This window comes from Sturnus vulgaris, chromosome 16, assembly GCF_052056855.1.
Source record: "Sturnus vulgaris isolate bStuVul1 chromosome 16, bStuVul1.hap1, whole genome shotgun sequence".
Taxonomy (NCBI): Eukaryota; Metazoa; Chordata; class Aves; order Passeriformes; family Sturnidae; genus Sturnus; species Sturnus vulgaris.
In genome coordinates this window covers 1,152,396-1,165,916 of record NC_142258.1, presented here as the reverse complement: position 1 = coordinate 1,165,916, position 13,521 = coordinate 1,152,396, and the positions used below count along the sequence as shown (strand labels likewise).

The 13,521-nt window shown below is 54.3% G+C and overlaps 1 protein-coding gene across 1 annotated transcript in view; it reads right to left on the bottom strand.

Moving 5' to 3' along the window:
* The window catches only part of PKD1 (polycystin 1, transient receptor potential channel interacting), a 77,625-nt gene that overhangs the window by 21,422 nt on the left and 42,682 nt on the right, over positions 1-13,521 (bottom strand). The window contains exons 12-21 of the mRNA XM_014886359.2: positions 12,853-12,984; positions 11,310-11,485; positions 10,809-10,942; positions 6,650-10,272; positions 5,577-5,723; positions 4,031-4,174; positions 2,871-3,150; positions 1,304-1,520; positions 752-902; positions 137-289 (exon numbers count right to left, since the gene is read on the bottom strand). Coding sequence (XP_014741845.2) covers positions 137-289; positions 752-902; positions 1,304-1,520; positions 2,871-3,150; positions 4,031-4,174; positions 5,577-5,723; positions 6,650-10,272; positions 10,809-10,942; positions 11,310-11,485; positions 12,853-12,984 — 5,157 coding nt within the window. The remainder of the gene's footprint in view (positions 1-136; positions 290-751; positions 903-1,303; positions 1,521-2,870; positions 3,151-4,030; positions 4,175-5,576; positions 5,724-6,649; positions 10,273-10,808; positions 10,943-11,309; positions 11,486-12,852; positions 12,985-13,521) is intronic.

The following is a 13,521-nucleotide window of genomic DNA, read 5'->3' as shown; positions in this document are numbered from 1 at the left end:
CCCAAACCATTCCATGGCTCTCCAAATCTCCATCCTCTGGAGGAGGCCTCTCCTGCAGCTGCCAACCAGGGCAGGCAGCAGAGGAGCAGCAGGGGCAGAGCTGGCAGCACCCAGGACGTGGAACAGGGGCCCATACCGTGCACTGGGCCAGGGCAGCCGAGATCTGCTGGATGTCATCCACCGTGTTCACCTTCAGGGAGTTCAGGGTCTCTGTGATGTTGTTGCGAGTCCAAGTGCGGAGCTCGAATTCCTGCCCAGCCTCAGGTTCCAGCAGCACAGATCGCTCGTACTGGGGGTGGGAAATAAAACAGCACGAGTTGAGGGAGGTGGAGTGAAAATAACAGAGTGAAGAGCAGTTCCAGAGGCTGCTGAGCTGAGCTGGAGTCACCTGTTCCCTGCACTCCACATCTCCTGCCTCTGCTTCTCCCCAGAGGGATCTAATGAGCTGGTTCTGAGCAGAACTTCCTCAATTTCACTACTGCTCTCCAGGCAATTATCTTAAGAGCCCGGCACTCAGCAGCTAACTGGAGTGCAGTCCTTATCCAGCTAAGCAGGGTGCCTGTGCTCAGGGGGATCATCCCTGCCTGGCTTCCAGGTGTGCAGCAGCCTCTTCCTGGGCAGGGGAACAGGAATACAGCCCCCAATTCCAGCCCTGCCTATAGGGATTGTTGCACAAAATCTGGCCCAAAAATTCTCCTGGTGATCGCAAGAACTTCTGGAGGCCCCTCTTGGGCAGAACGAGCTGTGTTACCTCATTTAAGATGGTGATGAGGGCCAGGGAGTACTCAATGACCTGCTGAGGGTCCCCTTGTTTCACCAAGCCCTGGAGCACGGTGTCAGTCTGATTGTAGAGCCAGTGGGACAGGCTGGGGAACCCCTCAGGGAGGCCAATTTCCATGGAGCTGCAAGGAAAGAGGGATTTGGGTGAGGTGCAGACAGGGCTGGGAAGGGACAGGAGGGGAGGCAGGTGGGTGACCCACAAGGTGCTGCTGCCCTGGTACCCTAACTGCATGAGGAACACCCCAGACCTGCAGCCTGGCTCCTCACTGGCCCAGCACTGAGACTCCATGATCCCAGGAGTCTTTTCCCACTTAATCCCATGATTCTATGAAAGCAGAAAAACCTCCCCCCTCAAGCAATGACCCACACAGCCTGGAATTCTCTGTGTGCACTTCTGCTGAGCTTCCCCTCCCTTTCCTTCCTTCACCCAGGATCAGCCCAGGGACTGGCCAAACCACTGGGATTTGGGATTTGGGAATTGGGGCTGGACACGGTGCTGAGGGACAGCCCAGGAGCCTCTTACCTGTTGACAGCCACCACGGTGGCTCCCAGCTGGTCCTGCACCAGCACAGCCACGGACACCTGGAAGCCACTCTCGTGGAAGCCAGGGGGGAGGAAGGCTCCGTGCTCAGCTCTGCTGCCCTTGTACACACAGAACTCGTGGAAGTGGCCAGGGCGGCGGCGTGAGGCCAGCAGGATGTACACCAGCGGCCCCTCCTCATCCTCTGTGTCCCTCCAGCCTGCAAGGAAACCCCAGCAGGCTCTGACAGGGCCAGGGGGAGCTGCAGACACCGCCCCAAAGGAGCTGGCACTGCCCCTTCCCTCCCCTCGGGGAGCCCCATCCTGCTCAGCCCCGCAGCGTGGATGGGGTTTGGAGCAACTTGGAGTAGTGGGAATTAAGGGACAAGATGGTCTTTAAAGAGCCTTCCAACCCAAACCATTCCAGGGTTCTCTGATGGGTCTGTGGACCTGCCCTTGCTGCTCTCCCTGCTCTGGCAGATTGTTCCCAGCATGAGGACAGCTCAAGGACTCCATCAGGCTGGATGGGTGCCTTGGCTCTCTCTGAATTTTTGTGATGTTCGGGGGTTTCTCCTTGGGTGTTTAAAGGGATTATGAAAAATTCATGATCGAAGTAAAAAGGGGGAATAACTCTGCTGGGACTGGGAACAGCACTGACAAAAGCTTCTGTGCAAGACCTGACTTTAGACAGAGGCTCAGCCCTCAGGCAGTTCAGCACCTCAGGAACAACTGGATCCAGGATTAAACCTGCACAAAGGCTTCCTTGGAGCTCCTAGGAATTATTGGGAGTTTTCTGGGAGCTGGGCAGTTGGGAGGATCACTGTGTGTTTACCAGTGAGCCCCAGTGAAGGTGCTGGCACTGCCACTGTGTCCTGTGTCTGTCACTTCAGCTGAAAAACAATCACTAAGAGCTGAAATTCCCACCATTCCAAAGAGGACTTGATTCCAGCATTATTCTGGATAGCTCCAAACACCCCCAAGTTACAATCTCATCACCCTGAACAGGTTTCTGCTGCTCCCCCAGTTTGGTGCCCAGCCCATCCCCTCCCAGCGTGGCTTCCCGGCACTGTGCACAAACAGCTCTCATCTCCACCGCTGATCATTTGGGGAAATCTGCTTTCCAGAGGCACTCAGTCCTTGGCCCAAGGCTATGGGACATCGGCCAGGCCACTTTTCCAAAGCTGGGCTCACTGCTGCTGTCTCTGCAGCTGGTTGGGAAGGTGGCTCTGGTGGGAAGATCCAGCCCACACGGCACACACAGCCCCACTGCTTTGTCTTTTGATTCTTCCCACACGCTGTGACTCAGCTTTGGGCACCATCTTCTTTTTTCCTGCACTGAAACACCCAGTCCCTTCCACAAGAACTGGCCTGGCCTGGATATCACCGTTCACCTACGTGAGTCAGGAATTTTCCAGCTGCCTCCCTGGCTGTCTGAGAGCTCCACAATTCAGGCAACACAAAGCTGCTCCTGACCCAAAGCACTGCTGAGCCCAGCCCTGGCCAGGGCTGGGAGTTTGGGGTGAACATCTGCTGGCAATGAGGAGCAGGGTGGGGCTGGCAGGGGCTCTCACCTGCACACTCGAAGTGCACCTTGGTCAGCAGTGCCCTGAGGGGTCCCTTGGGGGACAGGCTGCAGTTGCCCCCCACGGGGGGCTGGTTGGGCAGCAGGTCGATGGAGGCAAAGCCTTCCTCCCCCGTGGTGAGGTCAGTGATGTGCAGGGTGAAGGTGTAGCCCTCTCCATCCCTCAGGGCTCCTTGCCTCAGCACCAGGTTCATCCCCGTGTCGCCGGTGGACGTGGTGGTTTTGTCCAGGATGAGGGATTTGTTCTTAAAGCTGTGAGCTGCCCACCTCTGCAGGGATGGATAGGGGAAAGACACCAGAGGTTTGGTTTAAAGCTGAAGTTATGTCCTTAAAATGTTTTCAGATTGAGTCTTTTATAAAAAGTAACAGATTTCTAGTGGGAGCGTCTGCCAAATTTGCAGTTGATAATTCAGCTTTAGTCTTGTGTGCTACAGCAACAAGAACTGGAACCTTTCCAAAATGTCTGGTGGGAATATTTCCACTGTGAGATCTACTTTAGTTTCTGGGATTACATCACCCTCCAACAGAATATTTCATAATACAGAGTACAAAACACAGGAAATAAATGAAGGACTGGTGGAGTCTCCACGGGATACTGTGTTTTATGTGCTTCAAGCTGAACATGGCCTGGGTGGTTACTGTTAATAGCACAAACCTACAACTGTGATAACAGGAGAAACAGTGAGATAACCAGACAGAAAATGCCAGGCAAGGACATGCTGGGCTTGCTGGGAGCAACAGGACTTCCAGTTCTGAGACCTGCTCCACTCCACAGGCTGCAGTGGAAGCTGGAATTAGAGGAGGGCACAAGAGGAGAGACTGAACCACCTCTGCTTGAACCACCAGAATAATGGGCAAAATGCCAACCAGCAGGGAGAAAAATCACTTTACAGATCTCTTACAGGGAAAAAAAAAAAAAAAAGTGGCTTTCGTGTGGAAAGACCTGGTCACTCATGGCTTTGGCTTAGAAATGACCCCACAAGGACTCAGCCAGACCCACCTGGCACTGCTTGTGGCCAGGGATTGCTTCTCCTCCTTGTCTCTATGGCAATTCAGGTCCAAGACTCCACTTCTCTTTCCCTTTCCACCCCTCTGCCTGCCCCTTCTCCCAGAGCCCCCCAGAAGTGAAGCACAGCCTTGTGACTTTACCCCAAACTTGGAGTCGTTGTGACAGTTCTGGCAGGTGCCCTCCAGGTACACGTAGGAGCTCTTGCTGACCTCGTAGACAGACTGAGCCTTGCAGGAAACACACTCCAGGGACACGATGGGGACTCCTCCCCTCTTGATGAACACCTGGGAAGGCAAGAGGCTCCATCAGAAGGTCTGACACCAAAACACAGACCCCTAACAGGTAAGGACACACCCCAGCACCTGGTGCTGCAGGGAGGAATTGCTCTGCACCAGCCCAGTCTGTGCTAAGGAACAGCAGGAAGGGATTCCCAAAGGATTTGGGGACAGATTTAATCTGCACCTCTTACACTGCCCTGTTCTGTCACTGGTTTGCAAGAGACACCCAAAGCCAAGCTGGGCTGATCTAGGACATTCTGGATTGATTTATTTGCACTTTCTAACAACATAAATGACTTCTGAAATGTCCCTCTGGTCCTTGGTGCTGAATTCCCAGTAAACTCTGCTTGTGCTGCCAGGTGGGGATGGAAGGGCCACCTTTTCCAGGGAGCTGCACGTTGTTCCAGGCTTCCAGCTGGAATCTAAGTGCACATCTCCAGACATGCACCACACCTTCCTGGCAGAGCACTCACACGGCTCCAGAGGCACCGGTGGCTCAGACACAACAGCAGCTGAACTCTGACTCCCTAAATTCTGTCTAAATTCCTTCAGTCCCTGAGGAAATGGGCTTGTCCAGCACTGGACTGAGCCCTCTGCCCTGGCATAATGAGTGTTATGAATTCAAGACACTAATGAAGACATTGTTTAACATGGCAGACTCTTAAAAGGGGATAAATATTCCCCAGCACTGTGCTGGAGCCCCATCCATCCCACCAGTATTTGCAGATTTCCTGCCACACTGGAAGCATTGTTTTGTGCTCCTGCATGGAAACCAGATAGTACGGAATGTCCTTGAAAGACTATCAATTTCATTTTTTTTTTCTTTTCATCCTGCAGCTCTGGTTTCAAACCCAGGCTGTAAGAGTTTCCACTTCCAGCCTGAGTCCATCTCCAATTGCCAACTGCACCACGATGGATGTTCCTGACATGAACTGAGCGTTGGGATCCATGGGACATAAACAACCTGCACTGAAAAAATCCTCCCCTAAAAGAACTTGGAAGGTGAGAAGAGAGGAACTGTTGACAGTAAAACTGAGCCCTGGAAGTTCTCTGGGTAAAACGAGGGAAGAGCCTGTGGCATGTGAAGACTGCTAAAGAGCAGGAAAGGAAGTTTCCTTCCTCCTATAGAAACTTCCTAGGGAAAAGGGACTAATTCTTCCCTGGGAGGGTGGGCAGGGCTGGCACAGGGTGCCCAGAGAAACTGTGGGTGCCCCTGGAACCCTGGAAATGTCCAAGACCAGGTTAGACAGGGCTTGGAGCACCCTGGGACAGTGGAAGGTGTCCCTGAACATGACAGGAGTGGCACTGGATGATCTTTAAAAGGTCCTTCCCACCCACCCATGCCATGGCTGTGCCTTAGAGGTGGCAGTGCCAAGCAGAGAAGGTGCCAGCTGTGACTGGTACTTACGGTTTGGTTGGTGGCCTCGGGGCTCATCCCTTCCTTCCTGACGGTGAGGTCGAACGTGTACTCCACATCTGCCTCTAACAGAGCTTTGGAAATTGTGACAATTCCTTCCTTGGCACTGAAATTCAGAGAGCACCCTGCAGCCGAGCTCTGCTTGCAAGGAGAAAAGAACTTTCAAACCCTCCTTGGTAAGGGTGCACATCGGGTTAGTCCACAGCCAAAACATTCAGGTCCACACAGAGTCACTGTCACAGACCTTGCTGTGCAGTGCCACCACTGGGGTGGGAGAAACAGGGCGTGTGTGGACAATAAAACACATTATTCTACTCTTCAGGTTAGTAAACAGTAGTTGGAATAGTCCTGTATTTCATCTGCGTTTCGAATTTGTAGTTTACAGCAATTAATTCTTCATTAAATACCTTATAAACATTGCTAAGCAACACAAAAAAAAGCTCACATTAAACCAAAAGGTCCAATCCCCACACACTTCACATTTGAGACAAAGCTAAAAAACATGACACTGTACAAGCAAAAGAATTCCACATTCAACCAAAAGTGCTGCTGAGGTGGATTCCCATCAGGATTTCAGTTCTCCTCTGCCCTTCCATCAGTGCAGGCTCAGATCACTCCAGCACGTGAGGACAGTGACCAAAGCTGTGGTCACTTGACCTCTCCAAAGTCTAACTTGGTCCCCTGATGGCTTTAGCGACATTTAACTGCTAATGGGACAGGGACCAGAGCCCTGAGCTCCCAGGCTGCATCAGCAGCTCCAAAACACCCTCAGTGCATGGAAGCAGCAGCAGTGACACCAGGAACCAGGGAAGCAGCAATGCCCATGCCCCCTTCCAGAGCCAGCCCTCCTGCCTTGCCCAGGGACACTGCACTGCACCACACCTCACACCACCTTCTGTATCATCACCCTGAGCTGGAACTGAACCTTTGCAACCCTCCTTTCAGAGCAGCTCTGTTAAAGATGCTCACAAAAGCTTTCCCTCAACACCGTTTCACCCTGGACTCGTTCGTGGTGGAGCTGGAGCTCCCAAAAAGTCCCCCTGGCTGTGCAGGGCTGCTCTTACCTTGGAGGAAGATGTGCAGGACCACTCGTACAACAACGGGGTCTGCTCCCCATCATCCAAATTGGGGTCGTAGGATTTCTCCCCATCCAAGATTAAGTCCTGAGTGTTGGACCAGACACGGTAGGACCCCCCATCGATGATCGGGACCAGCCTGCTCGGGATCACAGTCACATTGGCAAAGATGCTCTTGGACAGTGGGGTGTCTCCAAAGGAGACAATAAACATGAAACAATAGTTCCCAACTTCCAGGCCGAGCCTTGGGATAACCAGCTGGGGCCTGTTGACGTCGACGTTCGGCAGCCGGATCCTGCTGGAGTCGTCCAAGTTCATGCAGCTGGGAGCTCGGTAGATCTCCCACAGGTGCTCTGTCTGGTACTTGATGCACCCTCGGAGGTCGATCTGTGCCTCCAGGTAGTTCCTCTGGGATCTCTTCATGACCACCTGGGGTGGCAGGGCCAACTCCACCTCGGGCTCCTCGCACTCCAGGACTTTGACGGTGACAGTGAGCTGGGCTATGAAGAAGCTGATGAGATTGGTGGTGTTCACCTCCACCAGATAATCCCCAGGGCTCAGGTAAGAATAGTTGGCCACTGCAACCCTGGTGGTTTGAGTGGAAGAGCCATCCCCGAAGCTCCACAAGAACTCCACGCTCCTGCTGCTGGGCACCACCACGGCTTCGAACAGCGCCGTCCTGTTGACAAAGGCATTGGTGGCACTGAGGGACACCTGGATTATGGGGTCCTGCACCTGCATGGTTCTGGTGATGTTGACACTTCCCAAGTCATTGAAGGCAGTGAGGTGGATCTCCAGCAGCCCTGCAGCTTCTGGAGAGTAGGAAACGCTCTCTCCTGAGGCAGCGACCACGGACCGGCCTCGCTCCTTCCACAGGCAGAACTGCCAGGAGAAGGACACGCGGGAGCCGCTGCCCACGCGGGCACTGAAGCTCTTCTCCGTGCCCGTGGCAATGCCCTCCTCGCAGCAGTTCAGGAGCCTGACGTCCTGGATGGGCTCCAGGACAGAGATGAGCACCTGGGCGTGGGCGATGCTGATCTGGTTCTGCACGGTCACGGTCACCAGGTAATCGCCGCTCTTGGTGAACTCGTGGCTGTACCTGGAGCTGTTGAGCACCACGGAGTAGTCCCCACTAATGCTCACCAGGTAACTCACAGAGGTACCTGACAGCATCCTGATCTCAAAGGTCACCTGTTCCCCCGGCTCCACCACCTTCTTGCTGGCGACAACTTCCAGACCTTGGATCCTGTCCAGCACCGAGATGTTCCTGCTGGCCAGAGCCCAGCTGATGTGGTTGGAAGCGTTCAGATGGACGGTGAACAGCCCTGCCGTGGGGAATGTGACTGCCACGGACTGGCCACTCAGTGTGCCATTTGGCACCTGCCACAGCCAGGTCACTTCAGTCCCCTTCTGTAGCTCCCCCTCAAAGACCACCGTGGAGCCTGAGGACACGTACCTACAGTCCAGCTCTGCTGTCCCTATGCTCAGCCCCTCGATGACCTCCTCCACACAGACAGAAACAGTGGCATTGGTTGAATTCAGCTTGTTTTCTGCTCCAACCACGAGCTCAATCATTCCAGGGCTTTGGAAGGAGTGTATAATAAAGGGTTCAGAGGTGACAGGAGAGGAGCCGTCCTCCAGGTACCACACGTACGTGACACCAGTGCCACTGGTTATGGTGGCACTTATGTTCACAGAGGCATTAACAGCAGCTGGGTTGGGGAAGGCATAGGGCTTTAGGACACCAAGGCTTTCAATGAACTCCAGCGTCCTGTTAGCAGTGGCACAGCCCAGCATGTTGGTGGCCTTCAGGTAGACAGTGTAGTTCCCAGCCTCCAGGATGCTCAAGGGAAAGGTTTTCCCAGTGAAGGTCTGCACAGCATTCCCATCCCGTTGGACCACCCAGCTGTAGGAGATGTTTGTGCCCTCTCTCACCACGGCCTGCAAATGGAGTGTTTTGTTAGTTGGGAAATACATGTCCTCCACCAGGTCAGTGCTGGCCACCTGCAGGCCCTCGATCTGCTCCAGGACGTAGACATAGATGCTGTCCTGCAGCGAGCTGATCTTGTTCTCGGCCGTCACGATGACGTTGAAGGTGCCCACGGAGCGGAAGGTGTAGGAAATGGTGGAGGAGCCTTGGATGGGAGTGCAGCGGTCGCAGAGGATCCACGAGTAGCGGATGGCAGTGCCAGCCACCAGGGTGGCCACAAAGCTCACTGACCCGTTCAGGGGCACCACCGTCCTGCTGGCATTGACCGTCAGGCCGAGGAGCCGCCGCTTCACGGTGACGTCGATGGTGGTCTCGTTGGAGCTCACGTCGTTCTGCCCCATCACTGTAATGCTGTAGTGGCCTGTGCTGTTGTAGGAGTGGGTGGCCACTTGCCCAGGCTGCACGGTGCCATCCCCAAAGTCCCAGCAGTAACTCACTTTGGTGCCATTCATGCTGGCAGAGAACAGGTATATCTGGTTCAGCTCCAGAACATCTGTCCCGTTGTACTCAATCTTTGCTACCCCAACTGGCTCCTGGACCTCCACAAACGCCGTGTCGTTGTTGAAAGAGACATTGTTGGAGACGGTCACTGTGACCAGGAAGACCCCAGTGTTCTTGTAGGTGTAGGTCACTTCAGTCCCACTCGACCTGGTGGACTCGTTGTTGCCAAAATCCCAGCGGTAGCGGTACTGGTAGGGAGGCAGGGCACTGACCTGGAAGGAGGTCTCTTCCCCGAGCCTCACAAAGTGCTTGGAAGGGAGGAGGGTGACATTGAGGATCTCTGGCTCCACACAGACAGTGGTGAAATAGTGAGCCTTGTTAAAGCTGCTGGAGAGGGTCAGGGAGAGCGGGAACGTCCCGCTCCGGGTGAAGTTGTGCATCACCACAGGGTCCCCACTGACGGTGACATTGGAGGAGCCATCTCCAAAAGTCCAGTCAAAGATGTACTCCTCAGGATTCCCCGTCACGTAGGCAGTGAGCTGCACGTCTGGGTGCTCCAGGATACAAGAACTGGGCTCTATTTTGAGCACTTCCAGCACAAATATCCGGACAGGAACCGCCTGGGAGACGGAGTTCACAGGATTCACAGCTGTCACGTTCACGGTGCAGTTGATGTCCTTTACATACACGTGTTCCACCACTGGCACGTGAGTCCTGAGCACTGTGCCATCCCCCATGTCAAATATCCAGGTGATGCTGTCCCCAGTGTGCACAGAGGCGTTGATGGTGATGGCTGCTCCCTGCTCTGCAGCCTCATCTGCAGAAACGTGGAGCCCCGTTATCTCCTCGAACACCTGGTAGCTCTCCACGGTCTCCACGCTGCTCACGGTGTTGTTGGCCGTCAGGGTGACGTTGTACACCCCTCTGTGGGGATAGCTGTAGGTCACTGTGGGCTGGGTCTCTGTGAGCAGCGAGGAGCTGTCCCCAAAGTCCCAGGTGTACACGACGCCGTACGGGGACGGCACGGGAGTGGCTCGGAAGGTGAGCGGCCGACCCACGACCAAAACATCCTCCTCTGCCTCCAGCTTCACGTCTACCAGGTAACTGTGGACGTGCACTGGGCTCAGGTGGGTGAGGTTCTCATACTGGTTGGACACAACAACCATCAGGGCGTATTCTCCTGCATTGGGAGAGAGCAGAACACGGGCAGGGTGAGGACATGCCTGTCAGCAGCTTCTCGGTGCTGTGGTGGGGTGACAGGGGCTGCAGGGGACACTGCTCCTGTGCTGTGCACACTCTGGGCTGCCCTGCTCCAGCCCAGGACCAGCAGGAATTACAGCAGGCTGTGTGTATGGGGCTCAAACTCCAAGAAAGGAGCCAGTCCAACGAGTAGAGAGAAAAGATTTTCTTCCTGCTCAGCCACAGAACAGACCCTTCCTGCTGCCTGCCCACCCCTGCCACCAGCCCAGGGCTCGCCTGCCCCTCGTCCTTCTGCTGAGACTGCCCAAAGAGGGGCTGAGTGTGGTGGACCTGCTTCTTACAGCATGGCCAAACTTCCCTGGGAAACAGAGTTTAGAGAGAATGGCAACTGCTGGAGACTTCCAGTCACTCTGGCAATGATTTCCAAGCCCTGTTTTTTTTGGAAAGTGCATTGTACACCCCTCATACCAAAAATGCCTGAGTTCCTTCCTGCCCAAAGAACCTTGTTGAGCATACCTGGGTCTTGGTAGATGTGTGAAACGTTGTGCTCAATGACAACCTCATGGACATTGGGATCAGGAACAAGGAAAGACTTGTTGTAGGGAGGTTTGAATAGGTATGTCTCCTGGACACCATCTCCAAAATCCCACCTGGAGAAACAGGCAAACCGTGTTACACTGCACAACAGGAAAATCACTGAAATCCCAGAGGAACCCTGGCTTGTCTTTAAGGTCAGGGCTGGGTTCTCCAAAAAAAAAAAAAAAAAAAAATAATAGGAAGCAGAATGCCCAACATCAAAGCAGCAGCTGTGCTGAGAGGAGCACAGGTAAGATGTTGTAACACTTTAAATGAAAAGGATTTCAGCCTGAATTACAGGTGTGTGACTGACCCCCCCCCTCACAGGGATTCCACATGAACTAAACAGCAGCAGAGCTGGCCCAGGGAAGAGAAACTGTGCAGGAAGGGTAAGACATGCACAGAAAAGATCCCAAGTTTGGGCAGCAGCAAAGGACTCACAGGAACAGAGCCTCCACAGCCGAGTCCACGTGAACCCTGGCACTGAACTCCACGCTGCTGTTCTGGGGCAGCACTGGCAGGGCACCCACCACACTCAGGTTCCTCATCCTGTTCATCATCTCCACTGTCACGTTGTAGTTGACTGTGAAGTTGCTGACGTGGTTGGAGGCGGTGAGCTGGGAAGGACAAAAACGGGTTGGGGTCACCTTGATGCCCTCAGAGTGGCCACAAGTTCATCATTACAGCCAGTCCAAGGAAGGGCTGGTGCTACAGCAAGAGGACAGAGAGAGGAGCTTCTCTGGCTCTGAACTTACCAGCTGCCCCTTTGCCTGCTTTGATGTGCCCTGCAGCTCCAGCTGCTGAGCACAGGCACTTGTTGTCACCAAGGGGACAAGAGCCACCCAATTTCCTCAGGAGAGTGGCAGAAAAGTGGCTTCAAGCACAGAGCAGGGATGGGAGAGGCTCATAAAACCAAGGACACCAAGAGGAGCTCCAGGATCCCGGTGTGGAGGGCACAGAGAGGGAGAGCAAGGATGGGCAGAGGAGGGGAAGGGATGCAGAGACTGAAGAGACATGACAGAGGTAGAGCAGAATCCTCAGGAATTTCTGGGCATGGAACACAGAGAGCATCTTCACCTTCTCACCTGCAGGAGAGCTGAGCTGCTGCAGAGGGGACCTTCAAACCCACAGGTGACAAACCCTCCTGCCCCAGCAGGTAAGAGCAGCTCGTGTCTGGGCTTCTGTGGATGTGCTGCACTGAACCCCGAGCCCCCCAGGCTAATGGCACCTTGGCAGCTCTGCAAGGGAAAGCAGCCCAGGCCCTCAGCACAGTGCTTCACCCAGCCAATTAATGCTGCATCCAGCAAATTAGTGCTGCACCAAGCAAATTAGTGCGAGCGTGGCCTCGGGGCTGGGCTGGTGATGCTCAGGAGGCCAAGAGTCACCCTGAGGGCAGATCCAGCACCTTGGAGCAGAGCAGGCTCTGCAGGGCAGGACACACAAAGCTGCTCTGCCAGAGATTAACTCCTGTTCCATAACAGACAGCTCCTTTGGCCCAGACTCTGCTCCATCCTTCAGGGGTCATGGCAAAACCCAGAGTTCCAGTCTGCACCAGGAGAAAGAGAACTGGACAGAGAACACAGGAGCTCGTGGGAGAAGCTTTGTCCTGCCTGTGGAAGTCTTATGATGCATCCTGCCTCTGCCAGGCTCTTAATCCAGATTTCCTGCCTGCCAGAGCAGGGGCTCCCTGCTAATTCCTGCTGGGGAGGAGGGGGAAACACAGACACTCCATGAACAGAAAGGGAAACTTGGAGAAAAGAGGAGAAAGCAGAGGAGGAACACAGCACAGCAATGTAAGAGGAGAATAAGAGTCATTCCATTCTATTTGCACCTGCAAGAGCAGCTCAGTGAGAAATAGCAGATGAGCACAGTGAAAACCTCGACCCAACTCTGCCTTCTCTCCCTGCTGCTTTTCCTGAGGAGTTTGTGGGATGAGATGGAAAGCCAGGGGTGAAATGGTGTCATGGGAAAGGCCTTGGCTTACCGAAAGCTTGTACACAGCTGGGCTTTGGTAGATAACGTTGAAGACAACATTGTAAAAAGTGAAAGATGGCTTATCATCTACTGTCCATCGGAAAGTGACATCTGACCCAGCCTCCATCACAGGGATGTAGCTCTGAAAGGCACGAGAACATTTCACACCGGTGCAAGAGAAAAGCAAGCCCAGCACTTCCCAGGAGATCTCCAGCTGAACTGGAGAGGGAGCAGAGCCAGACTGGGAGGCTCCCACACCTGCAGTGCCCTCAGAGCATGGCACAGAGGTGACAGATCATCTGTGGCTCTGCTGCTGATGGAGAAATGCAGACCCTGACTTCATAAATCCCCGGCAGAGCTGGGAGCAGACCCCACGCTCTCTGCTCCCACAGCCCAGCACTCTGCTCTTGTGATCAGGCTCCTCTTGCTGACTAAAAAACCTTCTGAAATCTTTGCAGAAACGGCCTGGTTTTAGCTACACCTGTAAGCTGAGCCTCTGACCCTCGTCCAGGGATGGTGCCTGACCCAAAGACTGAAGGGGTTGGACAGGGCAGGTCCCTCCTCACTCCAACAGTGCCTCCTGAGCAGCCTGTGGCAGCAGGAAGGGTGAGACCAAGAGGTGCAGGCACAGGATCTGCCAGAAGCAGCCAGAGCTTGTACAGAGCATTTGGGGCAGTTA